At 34.7% G+C, this 24,015-nt stretch overlaps 2 protein-coding genes across 5 annotated transcripts; one reads left to right on the plus strand and one right to left on the minus strand.

Moving 5' to 3' along the window:
• The first annotated feature begins 5,160 nt into the window (after positions 1-5,160).
• Positions 5,161-17,416, plus strand: LOC123717901. 4 transcript variants are annotated; one of them, XM_045674157.1, is made up of 11 exons: positions 5,161-5,350; positions 6,717-6,861; positions 7,661-7,830; positions 8,116-8,163; positions 9,061-9,111; positions 9,857-9,931; positions 10,274-10,430; positions 11,969-12,154; positions 13,192-13,317; positions 16,226-16,335; positions 17,331-17,416. In XM_045674157.1, the coding sequence occupies exons 2-10, from the start codon at positions 6,802-6,804 to the stop codon at positions 16,331-16,333; spliced, it is 981 nt and encodes a 326-aa protein (XP_045530113.1). In that variant the 5' UTR covers positions 5,161-5,350; positions 6,717-6,801; the 3' UTR covers positions 16,334-16,335; positions 17,331-17,416. The 4 variants fall into 4 exon arrangements, with proteins under 4 accessions (XP_045530113.1, XP_045530109.1, XP_045530110.1 ...); XM_045674153.1 differs by having other exon boundaries at positions 6,717-6,797; XM_045674154.1 differs by lacking the exon at positions 16,226-16,335 and having other exon boundaries at positions 6,717-6,797.
• On the minus strand, positions 17,405-19,136 carry LOC123717900 (alpha/beta-gliadin MM1-like). Its single transcript, XM_045674152.1, has 2 exons — positions 19,122-19,136; positions 17,405-18,587 (listed from the first exon to the last, which is right to left on the minus strand). The coding sequence occupies exons 1-2, from the start codon at positions 19,128-19,130 to the stop codon at positions 17,436-17,438; spliced, it is 1,161 nt and encodes a 386-aa protein (XP_045530108.1). The 5' UTR covers positions 19,131-19,136; the 3' UTR covers positions 17,405-17,435.
• Positions 19,137-24,015: the final 4,879 nt, after the last annotated feature.

Consider the following 24,015-nt stretch of genomic DNA (forward strand, 5'->3'; position numbering starts at 1 on the left):
GCCTCTTTATGGTTTATAAAGTATATTTTAAGTTATATTTCAAGTCTGTGACTTAATAATATTTATTTAATAATAATAATTATTATTTATTTATTGCAAGAATATGGTACACAAATAATATAGTAGAAAGTTAGCATATTCTGCCACCCATAATGGCGTACAAATTTGTCCTAGGAGTTACATTTTTTACTTACATTCTAAAGATTGTAAACTTACTAACGTCGCATTGAGATACAATATGTGTGAGTATTTCATATCAATTAGTCAATTCTTAAGTTATTTGGATCATTCTGCATATATTATACGTTATCATATTAATATGAATTATAATCATCATTTACTGATTTACATTTTTCCAAAAGTAGTAACTTTAGTCGATTTTAAAAACTGTAGTCGGATCTTTTAATGTTTTTGGTAAATAATTGTAAACCTTGATTGCCATACCAAAGGTGTTTTTCCTATACAGTTCCAGATAAATTTTTAGTACAGTCAATTTCTCCCCATGTCTAAGTAGACATAGATAAACATAAAAATATGTATGTTTTTGTGAACATATCATATGAACAAAGCTAGTCACATCCTGGATTAGACAAGGGCGCAATGGGCGACCCCAAATGCGAAGAGAGGATTACCAAAACTGCTGGCCCATACTTGCTTGTTTTATTGAAAAATTCATTCTTATAATCCATACTAAATTGATGTTTTTTATATGTCTTATATAAATTAACTAACAGAATATTTATATTTGTACATAATTAATTAAAGGCCGATAAGATTAGATTTAGATGACACACTTCCTATTATTGTTATCACTACGTTATCTATACAAATATTATAAGAGAAAACATTTGTGTTTTTGTGTGTATGTTTGTAATGTTTCCACACAAAAAGTACTGGACCGATTTCAAAAATTATTTCACCATTACAATGTTGCATCTTCACTGACTGATATAGGCTATATACATTTTCAACAAAATAGGTACCCCTAACAAAAACGCAATAATATAAATGAAAAAAAAATTGTACGGTATTATAGAACGTATCAATATCTATAAAAATAATGTTTTACCACTGGGCAATTGCATGTTGGCCTTTCCCGAGTCGCAACTCCGAAACATGTTTATTTTTCCACAAAACAAAACTACGTCAAATGTTGTGTATAGGAAAGTTCTAAGACACTGAAGTTCTATGCTGAATCTTTGCTCTAATATTAAAAAGAAAGTTTTGCATTTTGAATGTTTGTTTTTATTTTTAACAATTTACCATAACCAAGCTAAAAATTCCTGGACTGATTAAACAAAATATTTCATTACCTACTTGAAATCAAGAATTTTTGATACCTGTGGAGTATTTTAAATTTACTAATGTCGGAAATTCTGCGTTAATTATGTTACGAAATCAAAAATGTATTAGATATATATATTCGTTGTAAAGTAAATTCTGTTTATTGATTAGATTATGAATGTAAGTATCTAATAATCTGTAGAGAAGTAATTAAAAGATAATCATGTAACAGTATATGATCAGACCGTGCATTTGTATATCTATATTCACGCTGTTTACAAACTAAGCACTGAATAATAATAATATAAATAAATAAAAAAATCTCCGTTTACTGCACAAGACGTTATGCAACAGAATTGCCATCTAAACTTCTAATATGTAACTACTAAACGAATACATCAGCCAATAGCGTTTATTTCTTTCGATTTCCCGTTTTCACTCTCTCTCAATCGGTCTCAATCTCTCCCTCTCTTTTCTACGACAAAAACGCTACACATCTTCGTGACCCTAATATTATTATTATTGCCTTTCATCCATAAAGATCCCTCATGCACAGAGAAGTTTCACTTCAATAAAACTTTAATGTTTTAACTAACATATATATAGTCCGACTTAGTGGACTTTCCACTACGAAGAGATCTGTATCTACGCGAGTGAAACCGCGGGGCATTGCTAGTAATAAATAAGCACGACCGTAAACCGACAACCGACAACCGACACGTTCCGTAAACGGCTTGGCTGATTGGTATACGTTCTCCATCTCTTATATATCATCCTGTTCAATCCTAAAACTTCTTCCTATCTCAAAAACGATCTTTGAAATTCCATCTCATAACTCCTTTATTGGCGAATCCTTTAAGGTCCCTGCAGTGAGACTATGGAATTCACTTCCTGTCCCTATTCGCTTCCTTCTCTATCTTCCTTTAAATTTCTTCTGCACAAACTACCTGTCCACATCGTATCCCTAACTTTCGTACTGATGTGAATCTGATCTTTAGTTATCGTGATTGATGTGAATTTCTTTGCGTGTCTCCTTTTTACTAATGTTGACTTGTTCACTGATTACATGTTTTAATTTCAATGTTATGCTTCATTCGTTTTGTCTATGTCTTATGTATTTTTGAACGTTTATCCATACAAGTTCCTCGGATCGGGAGTCGTTTATACAATCGAAGATGTTTTCACATCCCACAATGTCGAACAAACGTTGGCAGAAACTCTCCAATTAATAGGTTTTGTCGCTACCATAATGAAATTGCACAGAGTTTTGACATTTTTCATGGTTCTCTGGCCTCCGCTAAGAGTACAATTAGGGCACAGTACCGATAATTTATTTTCTTGGTTCAAATAGTTTAATTCTTTTATAGTTTGTATTTTTCATTTTAAGGTTGTTTGTATAAACACTGTTTAGTGTATCTACTTGATTTCGCTGGTCGTGTCACGTTATAGGGACGCCACCGCTTTTAGTATTTTTGTATGTATGTCAATTTACATCATGTGTTTGTCCTAATTATGTGGTCCAAATAAAAAATAAATATTTTTACACATCTTTCGCTTGCCTTATCTAATTCTTTTTTCTTATATTGGTTGCCTGGAAGAGATCGCTGAAAAGCGATGAGACCGCCAGTTTTTTTTTAATTATGTCAAATGTATTATATTTCTGAAGTGTTCATAAATAAATATATTTATAACATATCATGGTTAATACGCTCCTGCATACGCTCGCAGTATCGACATTTGTAAAGTTCCTTTAAGATCTGGGTCTCAGATTTTTGTATCTGATTCATGAACTTCTAACAGGCAAGTAGGTCAGGCCTTCCGTGCCTGACACTACAACATGCCAGTTTTACACACGATTTCTTTCGGCGGGTGTTAGGCACATAGATAGACTAATTTATATTAATTAATGGGCTGGCAGTACAAATATCAGTGGAATTATTTTGTTTTATCATGATATTAAAATTCAAGATTGAAATCAAAATCGGTAATTTACGTAGTAAGCTTGCGTTACTATTGCTTATTGGGAGATTGAATATGATATTGAAAATCAATAATTTATAATCCATTTCCCAGTCATAAATTTGAATGTTGTGATCTTTTGATTAAGGTCACGGCATTAAAATGGTGATTTAATGGTAATATTTTAAAAAATGTGCCATTTCGGCCATTAAAGTTTTCCATCAAAATTTATTTAGATTTGATATTATACTTTTATCTGATAATTTTAATAACTATTCATGATTAAATATTTTAAAAAGTAGGCCCTAGTAAAAGTTAAATTAAAAATAAAGTGCGTACGTACAAAGTACAAAAAAGTGAAACTTCTTAGTAAATTAATTATTCCGAAAGTAAAAGCCCCAATAGATGATATGTACCAGTATATGATCACTCCCTGTATTTGTGTATCTATATTCACACTGCTTACAGACTGTTTACGTGCTAATGATAATATAAATAAATAAAAAATCTGCGTTTACTGCACAAGACGTTATGCGACAGAATTACCACCTAAAGTTCTAATATATAACTACTAAACGAATACATCAACCAATAGCGTGTATTGTTTCTCGGTCTCTCTTCCTCTCTCTCGATCTTTCTCACTTGCTTCTTCCTTATTCTGGCTCCATGGCTATTTGCTTCATGCTTCGTTCGCCCTTTCTCATTCTTTCTCAATCGCTCTCTCCCTTTACTTCGACAAAAACCGGCATTCGGTTTAGGCAGTCATCAGTGATGGAAACCCATTTTAGTGGCACCTTTATCACCATACTCCCAGTATGCCATTTTTTTAAACAATTGGTGGATTTAATACATTTGTGTATATTCCTATATTTGTATTGTATCTATATTATTCTAATAAATATTAAAAGTAGCAACAACTGTTAGTTAGTACCAAGTTGTAAAAGGTGTTTTTTTATACGGTCATATTTCGAAAATATGTGCAAATATTGTAAACTTTCATCAAACAGGTATGCTCTGCTGGAAGAAAGCGGACAATTCTGGTCCAGGCTTCCAAAGTTTTGCCTAGATATGTAGAATGATCTAAAAGAAAGCGCGGAGTTCCTGTGCTTATGCGACATAGGTTTTTTCCATTCAGTAAATGTTTATGTGTCTTTTTACTCTTTAATGTATCTTTAATATTTTATTCCTGTTTAGTTTTTGTTTTAATAACTGTGTATTACATGTATTTTGCACTACTTGCCTATCTAATTTAATACATTTCTTTACTCACAGTGGTTGCCTGGAAGAGATCGCTCGTAAGCGATAAGGCCGCCAGTTGCCCTCCTTTTGATTTAATTATGTTAATTTTAATTTTAATTTTGTAGTGTAACGAAGTGTAAATAAAAAAAAATAAAAAAAAGGAAATGCTCATAATTTTTTTCTTACTCTTTTTTTTAAACTATAGAGGATTTTTTTATTTGTATTTGAATTATTGAGAACTTGTTTAGAAATCTAAAAGAATTGCTGCTGTTTGCTTTCTTAAAAAAACATGTGTGTGTGAACTACACTAACAATAGAAAAAAGGTATTTAATACACTGCAAGTTTTAGTCACGCATTATCCAGTTAAATAAAGTTTATTTAAATATCACAAAAAAAAATATTTCTATATAATTAAATAAATTGATATTTTTTATTTTATAATGTTGACTATGCTTCAGGGTGTCGGTTTTTTTGTGACGGTATGCGCGCGCATCGTAAAAAGGTACTCTCATCATTTTTCCCTAAATCGCCAAAAGAAGTATAACTCCAAAAAGATATTTTGTGCTCTGCTTACTTCACAAACACGAAAAGTCGACGGTGTGTCAGTACTTGCGTTATTAATAAAAACCTATTCTGAATGACAGAAATCTGTATTAGAAACTCCTTCAATAACAATACATTATAGACGTTCTGGTTTGTTTTTGACATCTTTAAATCTAACGTGAAAATTAACATTTTTCATTTAAACAGTCTAAATTTTGTACACTATCTATGTCTTCATCGTCAAGTGATGAGCATTCAGAATGTTTTGACTACAATAATATAACTCCTTGGCCGATGCAACCATTGGTATATTATACAAATGTGGTGAGAATATTTCTTTAAATTTTTTGTAAGATTGACTTAGACCTGCTCAGCGTACAGCTGGAGATCGTCACGAGAAAAGGCTCTGACGTTCCATAATTTACTGTTGTCTATGTTAAGGTACGTATTCTGTATGAATTCAGAACCTTTTCAGGTCTGGCCCCTAGATTTCTGTATGCGTTTCATGATAATGTGTCAATCTAATAGACAAGTAGGTGATCCTCCTGTGATCGACTTCCGCTATCGACATTTTGGGTTTGACGCAAGCCGGCTTCCTGAAGCAGTTTCTTCACCTTTGAGAGATTGTTAAATGCGCACATATAAAGAAAGTTCATTGATGCGCAGCTGGGATCGAGCCTACGACCTCAGCACTGCTCGAAATGGGAATTCTGTATAAAAAAGGTATAATCTGCCTCTGTATCATGCTCCTCTTAATCTGGATTTGTAATATCAAAACAAAAGCTCTTCTTTTTCTTCTGTTGACCATTTTCTTCGTCTGTCTTTGTTATCTCTTCTTGTGGTCGGGACTTTTACATATTACTAATAGAATTTAATTATTTTCTGTTTTAATCAATTTATCGAAAGATCAACATTACGCTTATTACAAATAGTATCTCATTTAGTAATAATTTTATAAAATACAGCCAATTGAAAAAATAGAAATAAATCATCGTTTATTTCGTGTAATGAAAATATTTATTCGCATCAGTGATTATAATAATATTTATTTGTATGTAAACTTCGCAGCCTACTAGCTTAATTAGCCGTTCAATTAACAGCCTTGCCGTTTAACTAGCGGCCTGAATGATGTTCAGCCAGTTAATCAAACAGCTGGACAAATGACTTGGGTCGATAACGCTTCATTGTTATTATTATTAAAGTTAGTTTACATTCCTTAATATTAGTATTAGTTGTGTCAGTATAAGTTTTAAAAAATTTAAGTTACAATTCTTTTTTAGTGGTTTAGTTTTTATATGGCTCATTTAGGGTAAAAGCCTCATTACATTCTTCAAACTGTCAATATGGCATCGGCAAACCACACCATTGTGTTTTCCAAAGAGTGTAGTGACAACAATAATGTGAATTTAGCTGTGCCTGACTCAAGCAATGTAAATAAATATTTATTTATATCAGATGTTTTATCTTTTTTGTTTCTGTCACACAGTCTCTGTCACAATCGTACGAAAGGCCTAAAGATTAGCCAGTTTATTAAATGTTGTAACAAATGCTACGTAGAATATCGTTCAGGCCGCTAGTTAAACGACGGTGTTAGTTAAGAGGCTAGGCTGCTGATTGAACGGCTAATTAAACAAGTTGGTTGCGAGATGTATTACATTTACGTTTTGAGTTTATATTACAATTATTTCAGCCGTACCGTGAGAAACCTAAAAGTGGTGAGAAAAAGCGTAACCCAAATTGCTTTGTCAAAGCATTCCGGTGGTATACACAGGTGAATGGATATTTACGCGAATTACGCCTACCTTAAAGTTTTCACTGCTTCTGTTGATGAAGTTGTATGTATTATTTGCAATTTTAATGATCTAACAACGCTCATCAGGTACCCCATCATACGCAAAGGTCCCAAATATAATAACGCATTCTGGTATATTCTGGCACATCCTATCCTTAACTTTCCTACTAACTACTAACTGACGTGAGACTGATCTTAAAAAGTTCACTTTTTAATTTTCATGTATCGTCTTTTTTAGTTTATTCTCAACAACAATGTGTAATATGTATTTTTGCACTTCTTGTCTACCTTATCCAATTTAATACTTTTTTTTTCTCTTCTCACAGTGGTTGCCTAATGCGATAAGGCCGCCAGTTGCCCTCCTTTTAATTTAATTTTGCTTAAAATTTAAGTGTTAATTCATCTAATCTACTTCTACTAGTCTTGGCGTCAGATCTCTGTTTCGTAATAGTACATTGTCAGTCAAGTAGGTGATCAACCCTCTGTCTGACTGTTTGAACAAATGTAAATTGTGCTCAGAGAAGGAGAATATATTTGGTTCTCAGCCTAATTCGACGGCCTCAGGATTGAGAGGCACACTCTTTAGCCACGGGATCAGCACTAATCTATAAAGTCTGATAAATGCCTATACAAGAATAACTAAAATATAAATACCTGTATATATATATATCACTATGTAGAACCAGCTCCCCACTGAGGTATTTCCGAACCAATTCTAAATATCCTCCTGCCCGTTTGCCTCCTGTTCTATAAAAAAAATGATACCTACACCTATAGTATCTTACTTCAATAGCAATATATCTATATAAAAACTAGGAACTGATATATTTGACAAATAACAGGAACGTTGTCCGAAAAAGACAGACTCGATGAGCACAAATGCACCGGAAATAAAGGGTTTTGCGATGTGGTTAGATCAGAAATATCACGAATTTATCCACGATGGAGGTGGACGTTCAAAGTACACATTGAAGAAGACTTCGACGCTGGAGTTCGAAACTAAATCTAACAAGTATTTTTACATTACCTTTCTCATTCGATCCCTTGCAGTGCAACAATGGAGTTTCAGGAAAACATCGTGAGGAAACTCTTGCCAATTAGATTAACAAATGATGTATCAGATACTGTCTCTCTCTCTCTCTGTCTGGGCTTACAAAGGTTGTAGTGCCTTAACAACATTAATAAATAGATTTTTGTAATTTTTGTGTAATTTGACAAATTTATTAACAGTTCCATTACCACTAATTACTCGTAAATTAAAATTATATTTTAAGTATGTAAAATGTAATTATTTCAGATTTCCGTGCGACTCTTGCGGAGCGAAAAAGTTCAAGAGACCAAAAAGGTATATCATATAATAAATATTTGTTTAATTGAAGTAAAAGATATTGGCGTTAGAGAAAAATTGACCGTCACATTTTTCGGTTAATCGCAATCTTTTTCTTGTCCCTACCACGGTTGATTCGAAGAGATTCGAAGCCATTAATAACAAAAATATATAATAACGATAACAATGATAGTAATAATTCTATTACAATTAATTGATTTCTGTAATAATCTTAGCAATATATCTTAGTAATAAGGTAAAATGAAACTTTATCTAATTGAACTTTCTTTAACCAATTTCTGTAAAGTTTACATATAGCAAATCTTTTTTCGAAAAATAAGGTCATATAGAAGTTTTACTTACGTGTGTAGTACAAGCACACATTTTTTTTTGTAAAATTTCAGTGTCTTAGAACTTAGAACTACACAACATTTGACGTAGTTTGCTTGTTTTGTGAGAGCAAAATAAATGTTTTGGAGTTCCGTCTCGGGAAAGGCCAAGATTCAATTTCCCAGGGTAAAACATTCTCTTTGTAGATCGATATGTTCTATAATACTGTACAATATTTTTTATCACCAATCTTTTCACACTTCATCATATTATTAAATTTTTATTAGATAACCTTATTTTTTGAAAATGTTATATGCCTATGTCAGTCAGTCTAATTGTGAAAGAATTTTTGAAATCGGTCCAGAAGTTTTTGTGTGGAAACATAGCAAACGTACCTACAAAAAAACTAATGTTATCTCTCTCACTCTTTATAATATTAGCATAGATAGTTTTTAAAACAGACACGTCATTTTCACTTTGTTTTCTTCCCCGCAACAATCTGAATCTTACCCCTATATTTTTGCTCGATTGAAATATATATTTACTTACTGATTTATTTGTTTAATATTGAAAATCTTTTTACAGTCCTAGGAAAAGGCATAGAAGGCTCACGAATAGCAAAGGCAATACTTTAAGGTATTGTTTTTGTTAGTAAAATCCCAACAATAATTGATTCTACGAGAAATGAACCTATACTCAATTAGCAAAAGCATATAGGAGCCAGCATGTGTCCATTAGACTATTTGTAACTTTACGATGAAGTCGTTAACGTAAACACAATTTCAGATTTTAACATTGAAGATACTAACATGTTTGGCTATTTAACCCCTAATAAGTACATGGACACAGTGAGTCTCCATGGGGTTCAGTCTTGAGCCTCGTATTGCACCTCGCTTCAAGTCTTTCCCGCTCTCTTTGCCTCATCTGCAACTGTACGACGCCAGGTTTACTTGGGACGCCACGCTTCCGCTTTCCTTGCGGTTTCCAATCAAGGACAACATTGGAATCTGTTCGAAGTTTATGGCCTATCCATTTCCACTTGATATGCTGGCAACAAAATCCGATCTTACCGGGCTGATAGATTCCCAGAATACGGTGAAGGCAGCGGTTGATGAAGACTTGGAGCTGGTGCAAGATGTCGTTAGCCACCTTCCACGTTTCACACCCATAGCACAGATTTTACACTAAAACTTAAGTACCAGTTGGACAATTTAGCACTTAGAATTCAGATATAGATCAGAGTTGTAGGAAAGCAAACAGGGGCAGCAACGATCTACATTTTGTTATTAAATATCTGTTATTTAATTAAAATAGTTTACAAAATCTTTTGAGAGCCGCACCCCGGTGGCAACAAACATAATTAATAATATTCTTATTTCAGATCCAATAAAAGCTTTGAAATACTGCTCCATCCTAAACATACGGTATCTCGAACAGCTTCGGAGTCCTGCCAAAGGTGGAGTTTAATTTACTTTTTTACATTTTCAGTCTTTGAAAATTTAAGTATTTATGCTTCTGGTGTTAATAAATACATTTATTTAAAATGGTCATATTGATATGACTGGAAATTCAGCAAAGATTTATGTATCTGATCTCATGGTCATGTTTCAATCTAATAGGCCAGCAGGTGATCAGCCTCCTGCACCTGACACACGTTGTCGACGTTTTGAGTCTAAAGCAAGCCGGTTTCCTACGTTTTCCTTTACCGTTCGAGCGGAAAACCAAACCTTTGAAGTCGTAATAAATTCCCTAAATAATCTCAAAAATAAATATTTATTCGAAGTTCTTTATATTTCAGAGGTTACTCGTGTTGTTCACTAACACAGAAAGCAAAACGTAAATCGCAGAGTCTCACAAGCGTTCTGCTTGAAAGGGAAGTGTATCAAATTCCTTACGATGAAGTTGATGATAGGGATGAGGTGAAGAAAATCCTTGCTACCATTGTTGATCCCACTGTGAGCTTTTTGGAATACTTGTTAAAGATATTGTACACTATTTCTCGTTTTAAGTAATAATCATTGTTAAATATGAAGCTCATATATTTGTAAACAACAACGTTTGTTTAGTTCGTAATCATACAACTAACAGGAAAAATATATAATAAAAACAGTTATACAAAAGATATAGCCAAATATGGAATACATAATATATACGAAAAGGTTCAAATATTTAACTAAGAGATACCTAATTTGGCTGTGTTGTGTGATGGTTTAAAAGTGAGGGTAACGTGAAGGTGTGTATAGATACCGGCAAATATCTTGACCAAATGTCCTTGCCTGCGCAGAAACGATTTTTAGGAATCACTAGGTGGTGCGCGGCGGCGGGAGACGTTCGTGTCCCGCGCTGTGTACGATGCGCAAACTTTAAATGTTCCTGTTTGTGTGGATTCTGTAGATATTGTAACTAGTTGTGGGAATACTGAAATAAATTTAAATAGAATATATAAGTTGTTAAAATGGAAATATTATAATTTTCGTCTTAACTCTCCTCGAACCATAGTATAACTCACATACGGTGTGTATGTGAGTTATATTCTCGCACATACCCTCACTTTCACACCATCACACAACACCTGAATTAATTATCACTTAGTTAAATGTATTTAATAATTTTAATAGAGTTTTTCCTTTCGTAAATGTATATAATATTCCAACTCTGGCCATATATTTTGTATAAATTGTTTTTATTATTTATGTTACATCTATGATTACGAAATAAGTAAATAAATAGACTACATTTGTCCGTTTTGCTATTTTATATCCGAGGTAGATATGCATTTGCCCTCGAAAGTAGAACGGGTATGTGAGACTGGACTTACACCAGACTCTGCTATTTAGAGTATAGACGACCCACTAATTGCACCGAGTCGAGTTTCTACAAAGCTGCATTGGTGAATCTCCAGGGTCGCGCATTCTACCACATTTTTTAAATGCTACCACGACTATGACTTAGACAAAGCATCAAACGCTATCTGTGTATAACAAATTAAGTGATACTCGTGAACGGGTGCTACTTGTGGTGACTGTTCGGACTTGAATTCGTGTATGCGGTGATGTTAGTTATTTCGACTATGTATTTGCGTGTTGTTCCCACGAGAATGAAAGTGCGTGCTCCTATTTGACCATGCCTCCTGCTGATGTCATGTGGAACATGGTGTAATGGTTGCAGCTCCTTACAAACGTTGTGCAATACAAAAATATAACTTGGCGATTAAAAAGAGTGGCGGAGAGTTTATTGCCAGTTCTTCTCTTCCGTTCTACGCCCTTGATTTCATAAGTGTACGTTGTGTTACCTATATGAATAAATGATTTTGACTTTGACTTTGTTTCTCATTCACATTCGCACCCTGTACTCTTTTTTATACACGTATTGTTTGCAGACAGACTGTAATCCAATAAGACTCCAAATCTTGCCTTAAATAAAAATATAAGCAAGTTGGCTGTTCAATTAGGCTTTAGGTAAAAGTTAAAGGTAATTTCATTTTTGTTACCAGCACGGCAAGGAATTACAAAATACCGCTAAAAGTTCAAAAGCGAGACGTGGTGATTCGAAGAAGAACATTTCCTGCCAATGCATAAACGAAAGTGTCACATTTGACGCCAGCTGTCAATGTCCCACAATCAGAGCTAAAGTCACAAGTCAAAGCAAATTGGCAATATTTGAAAAGGCGGATCCAGAGGTATAATATAACGTACTCTAGTTGGAGTTTGCTGTATGTAGTCAAGTTTGTGTATAATTATGTAAACCAACATAGGTCCTCCGGGCCGGAATATTATCTGAATTGGCTTTTTATAACTGGTGCCAGATACATGCTAAAATATACCCGTAGACTCATCCCTGTAGTCGTAATAATTTCTTTCGAATCACGTATAGAATTAGCTTATTACTTTCTATGTGCGCAATTAGTATTTGCTGATGCAGGAAAACTTGTCTCAAACCTAAGTAAACTATGACATGTGTGACACAGAAGGCTAATTACCTAGTAGTTAATAAAATAAAACTAATAAATTGATGCAATCTGAGGCATTGTGGGTTGTAGAGCCACGGATTGTGTTTCTCTCTCTTTCTCTTCAGTCCGTAGCTCGTATCTGAACGTCAGCTTTGTCAGCAAGGAAACATCTGGAGCGGACGATTGTCCGCGTTTCAAACAGATCTGTTTCCAATGGTTTCTGTCCAGTGCCTTCAGTATAGATGTGTACACTTTTGAGGATGATAGGTCTTTCACTTAATTGGTCCATCTGGTTGGTAAACTACGTGATCTTTTGCCTTCTTGTATTCAATCATGATCATTTTCTCCTAATTTCTCATCGCCTCTGCGCATTGAATGACCGAATTATGATACAGATACCGGCAAACATCTTAAGAAAATGTCCTTGCCTGCACAGAAGCGATTTTTAGGTATCACTAAGAGTGACGTGGCGATCACGTGATTGGTAAATCAGTTACGATGTGCAAACTTTCCCCCACTCCCTTGTGTTCAAGAAGTTTGTCGGTACCTGTATAATTAATTGTCGGCAAATACAATACGTACGTACGTATTCGGAGTTAGATAAGGATGTATTGTTGAATTATTGTTAAAGACTTAAAACACTTTAATATCGCAATAACAGTATATTTCTATTAAAGAATGGGAATAAATCCCAAACAAAGAGCACTCTAAGTCTATATATAAACTATATATATATATATATATATATCTGTTTATTAACATTATAGAAACTGAAAAATGATGGTCAGAGTGAAGTTGGAAATGCGTCTCCTAAACCAATACAGCCGTTTAAGTCGGGAAATGTATCTGCATTCACACTTGGAACTCAGACATGTGATAATCCTATACAATTGGTATAATCCCATTTTAATCTTAATATATGTAAATCTCCTGTCACGATGTTTGTCCGTGATGGACTCCTAAACTACTTAACCGATTTTAAATTAAATTGGCACACCGTGAACAGTCTGGTCCAACTTAAGAGATAGGATAGCTTAGATCTTTAATTATAGTCGCAATTTTATTTTATCGCAAATTATTTGTCTATAATTACTTGACAGTCACAATTATCTGTTAACTCCGAAAGATTCTAACAGACCGATACTTTTCGACTGGATTGAGTAAGTAATCAATAGATTGCACTGCTATGGTAAACCGAGAAACGTGTCATATAAGCTACAATTCAATATTATGATTACCACGTGTTATTGTGGCTAAAGTATAAATTAAATTAATTTTGTAGTAAACGAAATACCGTGAAATTCAATTATTTCTACTTTTTAGCATTGTGTGTTAGCATAACCACGTGTTACTTAGACCGAAGTGTAAATCAAATTCAAATTATAGTGTCGATAATACAGTGAAATTATTCTTTCGTGTCACGGTATTAAGGCTAACTAAAACCACATTAAGGAGAAACGAAGTTCGCGGGGGCAACTAGTTTGTTAATAAAAATCGATTTCTTGGTAGGTTACTACCTTCAATAGGTGTAGAGAGTTAAGTTCGGTGGCTGTTGTTTGAGGGACACTCAAATAAATGAAACACTTTGTTTAAAGCTAACTGGCAACTGTCTTTAATCGTTTAAAACATGATCTTAATACATAAAATTAGTGGACTGCCGCTGGACTAACTAAAAACTGTAACTTATTTGTGGGTTCTTAAACCTAAGTGACACTTCTGGTACCTATAAAGAATATAAGTAATGTCGACCTATTGGACATTATCGGAAACGAGAATGTTATATTACAATTTAAATACAACGTTTGACGTTTTACAATTTACTGCGTCCAGATTATTGTTAACATTTCATTTTATTATTAACTTATATATATAATTATTTATACTAGCAGATTCGACAGACGTTTTTATACAAAAATAAATATCTGATAATGTGAATCAGTCTCTACTCCACTGGTACACACAAAACATTTCATTAACATCTGTAAAGCGGTTTAATTTCGAACACATGCACATAACATTGTTATATATACCAGCTGTATTGATATAATCTGCCGGGCTGATTTGTGAATCTAAACCATCTAGGGCGCCACACAAACACATACATAAAACATCATTCAAATCGGTCATCGTCCTCATTCAGCTGTTTAAAAGGAGTTCAGTGACATAACTCGTAAGATATGTAATTTAAATAACGTTAGCTTCCATGACAAAGGTTTATAAGTTAAACGAGGTAAATGTTAGGTATATAAAGCGTGCCGCAACATAGAATCAAACAGATTTAGAGCTTAATTTTTGGGTCTAGTTTAGAATTAATAAACAAAACAGACCTTTCAATGTAATGCATACATATTACACACTCATTCACTTACACTCACACACTCATGTACTTACGCGTGTTACGTGACGCGTTTGCTGTTAAAAAAAAACAATATTATAATTAAAAAAATATAAACTTAGTTATGCAAGACCTAGTCGGTTTGTCTTGATACCCAGAAGCAGTCCTTTAACCGGGAGCCGAACCAAGGACTAAGAATGTTTAAAGAACAGAAATACAAAGCTTGGAGTATAATTGTCGAAATTAATTGACTTTGGTCGGTTTAGCATTACAACCTTTATAATTGAATTTATTAAAACGCAGGCATGATGTTATATACCAAATTAAAAATAGTTTCTTGGTCATTTTAAAAACACTGAAGGTATACAATAATATTACTTTTTTTAATCAGGCCACAGCCAACAAATAATTCAATTTAATTGACCGATATTTGACCAGGCGTTAAGTTTTTGAATTAAAATTCTATTTAAAAACATATTGAGCTAGATTTTGTTTGTAACAAATTAAATACATGACCCATTTCAAATTCTTAACATTGTAATTATCCATGAGTAACAAAAAGTTCCAAAATATTAAAGAATAAAAACCTGCAAAGCTGTTTGTTTCTGCGTCTAGTAGTTCGTAGTACGTTTCTCTTGTCACCCAAAAGCAGTAATTTAGTCTGGGTTTTATAAATTCGAGGATTATTTAAACAATTCAAACAATTTGTATCACTGAAAACTTGGCGGAGAGTTTCTTGCCAGTTCTTATTATCCGCTCTTGATGAACTTGATTCTAAATGTAAATTTAGAATCAAATTAATAACTTTTCTGTTGACGTCCATAGGTGTACTTGGTTACCTATATCAATAAAGTTATTTTGAGTTTGAGTCAAACCAAGGACTAATGCCCGCCTTCCACTGCGGGCAAAACGGACCCATTACGGACTCCGCTATACTCGTTACGATGATTTTCATACAAATGCTTCCACCAAAGCGGAGTTGGCATGTATGAAAATTATCTTTATGAGTATAGCGGAGTCCGTAATGGGTCCGAGCAGGCATAATAATGTTGAAAGAATCTTATTCTCATTCACAACATGACGATTTATCATACACATTATAATAATTCTGTATTATCCCCGTTTACTATATATTTAATTCTAAAATATTTAAATACTAATTGGCCAGTAATTAATAACCGCAAATATTAATTTTCTAGATTCTTTCGATATATGTTTTGCAAAAATAATATAATCGAAATAAATGAATTTAAAAAATTGTTATTTATTATCGCTTAAAAGTGTTTCAACTGACCAGTAACAGGCAGTGGCCTGAGTATGTCATCTGGGGCCCGTGGCAATTCCTTTCGATGGGGCCCTATCAGTAAAAATTAGTTCTCAGTTTAATTTTTTAACAAGATTTTCATCGTACTCAATTACACGTTGTATATGTCCCACTAATATCACAAAAGTAACTCCTCTCTTAGGCGAGAAAATGGTCTGCAGTCCCCACGCTAGGTCCAATGCGTATTGCATTCATCCATAGAATACAATATGTCAATGCATTCATCATCTATTCGCTAGCTTTTCGGTGAAGGTAACGTGAGAAAACCTGCATACATTTACAATGAAATAAAATTTTAAAAAATGAGCTCATTTGCCCCATTCTTACGCCACTGGTAACAGGAGTTTAATACTTTATATTCTAACCGAAAAATATTTATAAATATGTCTTATTCAATTTAAAAAAAAAATATAAATAATTTAAAAAAAAATACACAGCAAAACGATACCATTTTCAGTTAACTGTTCGTTGTAACACTTGAAGCCCAAAAAATTCCCAACCTATTTTGTGTGTGTGACCAGACGTCCCGTTTTGAACGGGCCTGTCCCTATTCCCTATTACGAGTCCCGGTGTCCCCAAAATGGACTGTGGGACGCAAAATGGTCCCGTTTTGCGAAACAGAAAATTTAAGCAGCAGCCAACTATATTAAAACAAATTTGTTCTTCTGTTCAACTAACTTGACATTTTGTGATTCGTAACTTTATCGAAATAACTTCAAAAAAGTGTTTATTTTCATTGAATACTTATTATTTAATGTCCCTTTTTGAATCAAATGGTCACTTTGGTCATACCTCACCTTTAGCCTTCCTAAAATTCTTACGACACACCATGGAACATACATCATTTTTAATATCTAAAATTGAATTAATTATAAATTAATTTAAGTACCTTAAATGATTGATTTTAGGAAGAAATACTTGGAAATTGTTAACTAAATACAGTTAGCAAATTTGAAAACATAAACTGAAATTACAAATAATCATGTACAAAAATGTTTGTTTCGAAAAGACCACCTTGTTGAAACACTGCTCTAATGTATGCCTCAGGCCTTACACCATTTTAGGGGATTTTAATTATTGTGAAATAAATTTGTAAGGTTATATTAATTCACATTTGTATGCCAAGGGAAAATAACGTCAAATATTACATAAAAGGTCGTTATTTTACTACTGTTGAGCAATGCGTAGTAACTTTTGGTATTCAAATAGAAACTCTTACAAAACGACTAATTATTATTTGATTGCAGCCCGCCGCCCAATACCCATTGTTAATGAGGATAACATGCCCGGACAGATTACAATAAAAAAATGGCAATTAAAAAATAATACTTTATTAAGTCTTTCATTTTAAACTAATTTGGCACTCCGTATGAAATCGCTGGTTTGTTCTGTGGTATGAATGCAATGCTATTGTCGGCTTGGTTCGGCAATCCGTAATCAGTGGACACTGATTGTGAACCAGAGTCCTGGCTTACGGCTTGCTGCGAGTTCTGGCTTACAGCTTGCTGCGAGTTCTGGCTTACAGCTTGCTGCGAGTTCTGGACGAAGGAAGATATTTCTATACTTGGCTGGGCGTTCTCGAGGCTCACACCCGACACCAAAGACAGGTATCCACGGTCCCTCGCTGAGGAATGCTCGTTGTCTTTAATTATACTCTGTACGCGACTGACGACATGGTCATCCAAGGCATCTCTGTGGGTTTGCTGCTGCTGAGGCGAGTTGTACTGACCGAGTGAAAGTTGGGCATTGCTGTATTGGTTAGAGTCTGCCTGGTAGCTGGATAGTGCTTGGCTGGATTGTTGGATCAAAGGAGCTGGAGGTTGCTGGTAGGAGTATCCTGATTGTTGAGGTTGAGGGAAAATTGGTTGGGGGAGAGGTTGGATGGGCTGTGGGAGTGGTTGAATTGGTTGTGGAAGGGGTTGGATTGGTTGTGGGAGAGGTTGGATTGGCTGTGGGAGTGGTTGGATTGGTTGTGGTTGGGGGAGAGGTTGTGCTGGTTGTGGATAGTTGTAGGATGGTTGTGGTTGTGGCTGAGGGTAGATTGGTTGGGGCTGTGGCTGGGGATAGCTAGGTTGTGGTTGTAGATAGATAGGCTGTGGTTGAGGATAGCTGGGTTGTGGTTGAGGATAGCTAGGTTGTGGTTGTGGATAGCTGGGCTGTGGTTGTGGGTAAGTAGGTTGTGGCTGGGGAACTCCATAGGATGGCTGGGGAAGGGGTTGGGGTAACAGAGTTATGGGTTGGGGATAGTTGGGTTGAGGTTGAGGATACACAGGTTGAGGTTGAGGTCTTGGTTGCGGTTGAGGTCTTGGTTGTGGCACATAGTTTGGCCTTGGTTGTGGTTGTTGGTAATGATAACCACCGCTAGATTGCTGTGAATTTAGTATTATATTTGGCCTTTGTTGTTGCTGAACTGGATAATTAAAAACTGGAGCCTGAGGCCCTGGTTGCGGTAGCTGGTATGGTGCTTCAGCCACTATGGCCGCGACCACTGACAATATTATTACCTGCAAAAAATATTGTTTAAACATTTTTGTTTTTAAGACGACAAATGTACTCAGATTCATGCATTATCTATACATTAATTAGTATTTATTTTAGTTTAACTTTATAAAAGTAATCTTCCTATTAACTTTTTGAATTTATTATAGCTTATGTTCGCTATTAATGTAAGACTGAGTATGTACACTGTCAATTAATTAGAGTCAATAATTGATGGTCGAGAATTAGCGCGAATTATGACATGTCACATGTCAAAATCGAATACGTTAAGATCTACTAAATTCATATTTTATTTAAAGTACTTTTTATAAATGAGTTTTATTAGGGCACTTATCTGTTGACACAATTTGACAGAAAATTTACATTAAAATAGAATATTGTAAATTGTTTTAATGAATAAGTAACCAGTCTTAAACCAATGTTTAAAATACAAATTTCTGCTCACGGCATAGTTGGTTCATCTGACTGAATTTTAAAAATTGTTCAAATACAAGTTGGAAAGTCTAATCACAGATCAAATATTTATCAACTTCACTCACCACTCTCATGCTCGATGCTGGGTCAGTGTGCGCAGATATCTAAACCTGTCGTATTATATACGTACCACCACAACTCTTGGAGATTCTGTGATTGCAAAAACGATGGGCGTTTTGTGTGTTTTGTTGATTTAGATTATTGCGTTTTTAGCGAGGAGGCACAGTATGGGATCTATATTTCAACTTGATAAAAGGAAGTTATATTAGTTTAGGATTACATATGCACGAGAAATACGTGAATTATATATTAATTACAATATATATATTCTTTTTCCTAATGAATTTCTTGTTTGTATTTCGTTTGTAATTTTATTTTATTCCATTCTTGTGCCACCTGTTGGCACAGGTTTGGGTTTTTTTTAATATCAGTATTTTCGACGGAATAACTTTTTTTATTATTGTAAATCGAATTTGTCGCTGGACTACTTCACAATATTATTATTCATGATTTTCTACTTTTTGTAGCCTACGGAAGACAAGATTTCTAATTAATAAATTAATGTAATCTACCTATAGTAGATTAAGATAAGGTATATATATAAAATAGTAATTAGTTGAGCTTGTTCCTAAGTAATTTCTACTGAGTTGTTGTGATTTCTTTAGATTCTTAGTTATAGATTTAATTATGTAATAAGTCTGGATTCTAATTCTTAAAATATATAGAACATATTCTTACTTTTCTAAGAACCAGTACTAATAATAATAAATATTATGATTCTAAGGTACTTTTAGATCGATGAGTATTGCACAACTTAAAATAGATAATTAATTTAAAATCTCATTAAAACGAAATCTATCATGTCTTTCAACCAGCGCTCATCTATAAACACCCTGGAGTTTAAGACCTTCGTTGTTATCAGGTGCGTCTCTGCACAATTTGAATTATCGAGTCGAGTGAAACTCTTTGCTCCTTTCCATCTTCCCTGGACCCTAGACAATATGGGTTCCTTTAAGCAGCGATTCTATAGGTATTTGGACGGGCATGTCCTTCAATAGGCCACATCTCCCCTAATATAAGATGGAATTGTATGTCTGTTCAGTTCTGTATAAAAAAAATCAATCAATTGATAATGTCAAATATCTTAGGTAAGAATCTTGACCTTTCCTAAGTTGCGCTTAAATTAGTAAAGCCTCTTCCGCGTGATTGTAATGCTTAAGTATAGTAAGTAAGAGATGGAATGCGCTGAATCCACTTAGGCGTACATTGTGTTTTAAGATGGCCTTAACATTAGATTTTAACCGACTACAAACGGAGGTTCAGTTTACTCTTAACCTGAAATCGGATATTTGGGCACGATGCTCTGTTTATTCGAACTGTTGTTCTAGGGAATATACCAAAGTCAGCTACATCGGTAAAGTGTTTGGCGGCTGGCAAAAACAATGTTTGAAAACACGTGACCTCTTGTATAATTTCATGTGATATTTATCATAATGCAGTGTTGGCCTAGTGGCTTCAACGTGCGACTTTCATCCCTGAAGTCGTAAGTTCGATACCCGGCTGTGCACCAATGGAATTTCTTACTATGTGCTCATTTAACATTCGCTCAAACGGTGAAGGAAAACATCGTGAGGAAACCGGCTTGCCGTAGACCCAAAAAGTCGACGGCGTGCGTCAGGCACAGAAGGCTGATCACCTTCTTGCCTATTCAATTCACAAACGATCATGAAACAGATACAGACAACTGAGGCCCAGACCTAAAAAGGTTGTAGCGCCATTGATTTTTTATTCATTTATCATAATGGCTGTACTAGGGCTTTTCTTTCTATATGCCTTTTTTAACATTTGGACGCTGAAGATAAAACAACGTGAGTAAATGTTTTAGAACCAGAAAGTTTACGGCGCGTGTCAGGCACAGAAGGCTTTCACTTACTCCTCTAGTAAGATTTTAATATAGCAGGGGAGAAACGGCTCCTGGCCACATATTGACACACTCACATTGTCAGCTCGCAAGTGCATTTGCGAACTTGTAGGCTCTTTAACCTTCGACTTAAGGTCCGAATCTCCAGGTCTTGATCTCTATATAGTAGTGGTAATCAAAGGGGCAGATGTGATGCTCTTCACGACGTTTCGCCATCGTTGCCTATTAGAGGTCATTCTGCTGCACTCATTGAGTGAACCTCCTACGGCAGACTTGATCTGGTCAGTCCGACGCGTAGGTGACCTTCCGCGCGGTCTAGTGCCTTCCACCTTCCCCTGGACGACAAGGCGTTCTATGGACTGAACACCACGCCGAGATACGTGTCCGAAGAATGTAAGGATGCGAGATTGTACTGTTGAAAACAGACGCTGCTTAATACCGAGTTCTTGAAGTATCGAGACGTTTGTACGAAACTCTCTCCACGAAACCCCAAGCATTCTCTTCCAGAACCACATTTCCAGAGCGTCTATTTTCTGTCTTTCCACGTCTCCAAAGGTGTAACCTTTTCAGCCTCGTACATAAATATGGGGAATATAAGTGTCTTCACGAGCCTGGTCTTTTGTTATATTGCTGTTTTTCCATATTTTATACATCTTGTCCATAGCCGTACTTGTGATGCCCATACGTCATTTGACGTCATAAATGCATCCGCCATTGTTTGAAATCCGAGCCCCGAGATAAACATCTGATTGGACCAGATTGCATTTCGCGATATAGTACAAGCGATTCAATATTACTTGTTCTGAAATACTTCAGCAGCTGGTTCCATATTAAGAAAGAATCTCCACAAAGTAGACTGATCTGTGGCCAGGGGTTGTAGCGCCACTGGTTTTTAATATATAAAACACATCTACAACGAATTTTATTTATTGAAGTGAAACTTCTACTACACTAATACACGCACACATTTTTTAATTTAAGTTGACCACATCATACATTATACTATGTTTACAGTATATATTACAAGCTATCTTTTCATATATGACAATTATAGTTAACAAATGTTACAAAAAAATAAAAAGCAAAATAATAAAGATGTACTACCAAGTTTTAGATTTTTCTAGCACTTGCTTGTTGTTAGGCAAGAACTAGCAAAACAGTGGATTAGGCACTTAACAATGCTTATTTAAAATTGATTAATAAGAATGAAAGCAATTTTAACACTCTCATTACTTATTTACATAATTTCGTTACCAGCTGAGTCTGGTTTAATTCTAACCCAAACAACGCGGCAGCCTTTGTATCAAAACGTATTTTTTTTATTTCATTCCAAATTTCGTTACACTTCGATATACATACAGAAAAACAGTAAATTTATATCAATTAATAAATAGGAGGGCAACCTTATCGCTCTCGAGGGATCTCTTGCAGGCAACCACTGTGATAAAAAAAATTGATAACGTGAGCGCAAGAAGTGCAAAGCATAAGACATAGTTACTTTGACAAAACAATAATAAAAAGGACCACATGAAACACGACAATTTTCGATCATTTAATATTCGATGAATTGTATATTTTGTAGCAGCGTACTAAATGTCAAAACGATGGAGTGGAGTCCAAGGGTCAAGGTTGAAACTCAGAAAGGATATTTATCAAAATCTTACACGACGTCTGTGTTTGTTAACTAAAATCTAGTTATAAGTTACGAAAAAGTTTTGGACTGCGGCCTTGGATTGTGTAAATTTCTTTGACAATTTCTCTTTTAGTCACGCGTCGACTTGTCTAAGACATTTTCCTTAAGATGTTTTGCTGTATTTAATTGTACTATAGAGAGTGTTCTGAAGAGTTGTTTGTGTTGATTTCTGATGTCACGATTCAACCCCGTTCGAGCGGTAATAATTCAAACTTTTGTCAGCATCTCCTTGATGGCTGAAAGTCTTTAACGGTGCGCCTCAAAAGACACATTCTTTCACTTTTTCAAAATACCATACTCCACCCTCAAAGGCTGACAACGCAGACTAAAATGGGTGTCCAAGGGCTGCGATGACTGCCGTGTTTAGACGTCTACTATGCTCTGTTACGTATCCTTTAAAAAATAGCATATACTCCAGTGAGAAGAAAAAGGAAAAGATACTCACTTGGGAAAAATAAATAAAATAGCAGTCAATCATTGGAAAATAGTTGATAAAAATGATAGACCAGCGGAAAAATTTGGAGGAGGTCGTGTACTAGTGTAATAATTATACAAAACTGGACAGAAGTTTGGCCACAATACCACCTGATGTTAAGTGATACGCAGGCCGTGTATTGGAGGGTATTCCTCTACAGGTGATACGTATTTAACCGCCGCTTAATGAACCCATTTAAACTGAAGAAAGTACTGAAGAAATTCCACTCCTTTGCATTTAACGACAATACAAATCGTTCAGTGTGGCACCAGTGGACGTGGACAACAACGAAGGGGTGAAACTCTCACGAGCGTTGAAAGGGGATGATGGAGTCAGGTTGTGTAGTTCCTTTGAGCATTCTCTGGAGTGCAATCTATAGAAGGAAGGCTGTCAACTGAACGGCGATGGTCAAGACTTGAGATTCAATTAGTGAATTATTGTATAACCTAAATAACAGTAAAGCATATACACTATTCACTATATTAACTACGTTTATATGTTCAAATACGTACCCTAATTCATTAAACAAATTGAGAAATATCTCTTAATTTTACTATATGAAAATCAAAGACTAACCATGAACTAAAGAACATAACGAAACGCAACCTTCAACGTTATTTAATCAATGAATTCGTTGTGTAATGTACAACTTGTCACACTCATCACTTATTTTACTTTTGCTTTGAAACGTCACACATATTACAAGGAGGAGAATTTGATACATATAGAAATAGGTTATAGAAAGGATATACATGTGTGAAAATGCATGAGAATCTATATATACATAAATGAATCCCTATATCCCCTGGTAGAAATTGGATGACGATGGCACAAAATAAATTAGGGTGGAAAAAGTTGGAGGAGGCCTTC

Source organism: Pieris brassicae, chromosome 13, assembly GCF_905147105.1.
Source record: "Pieris brassicae chromosome 13, ilPieBrab1.1, whole genome shotgun sequence".
Classification (NCBI taxonomy): Eukaryota; Metazoa; Arthropoda; class Insecta; order Lepidoptera; family Pieridae; genus Pieris; species Pieris brassicae.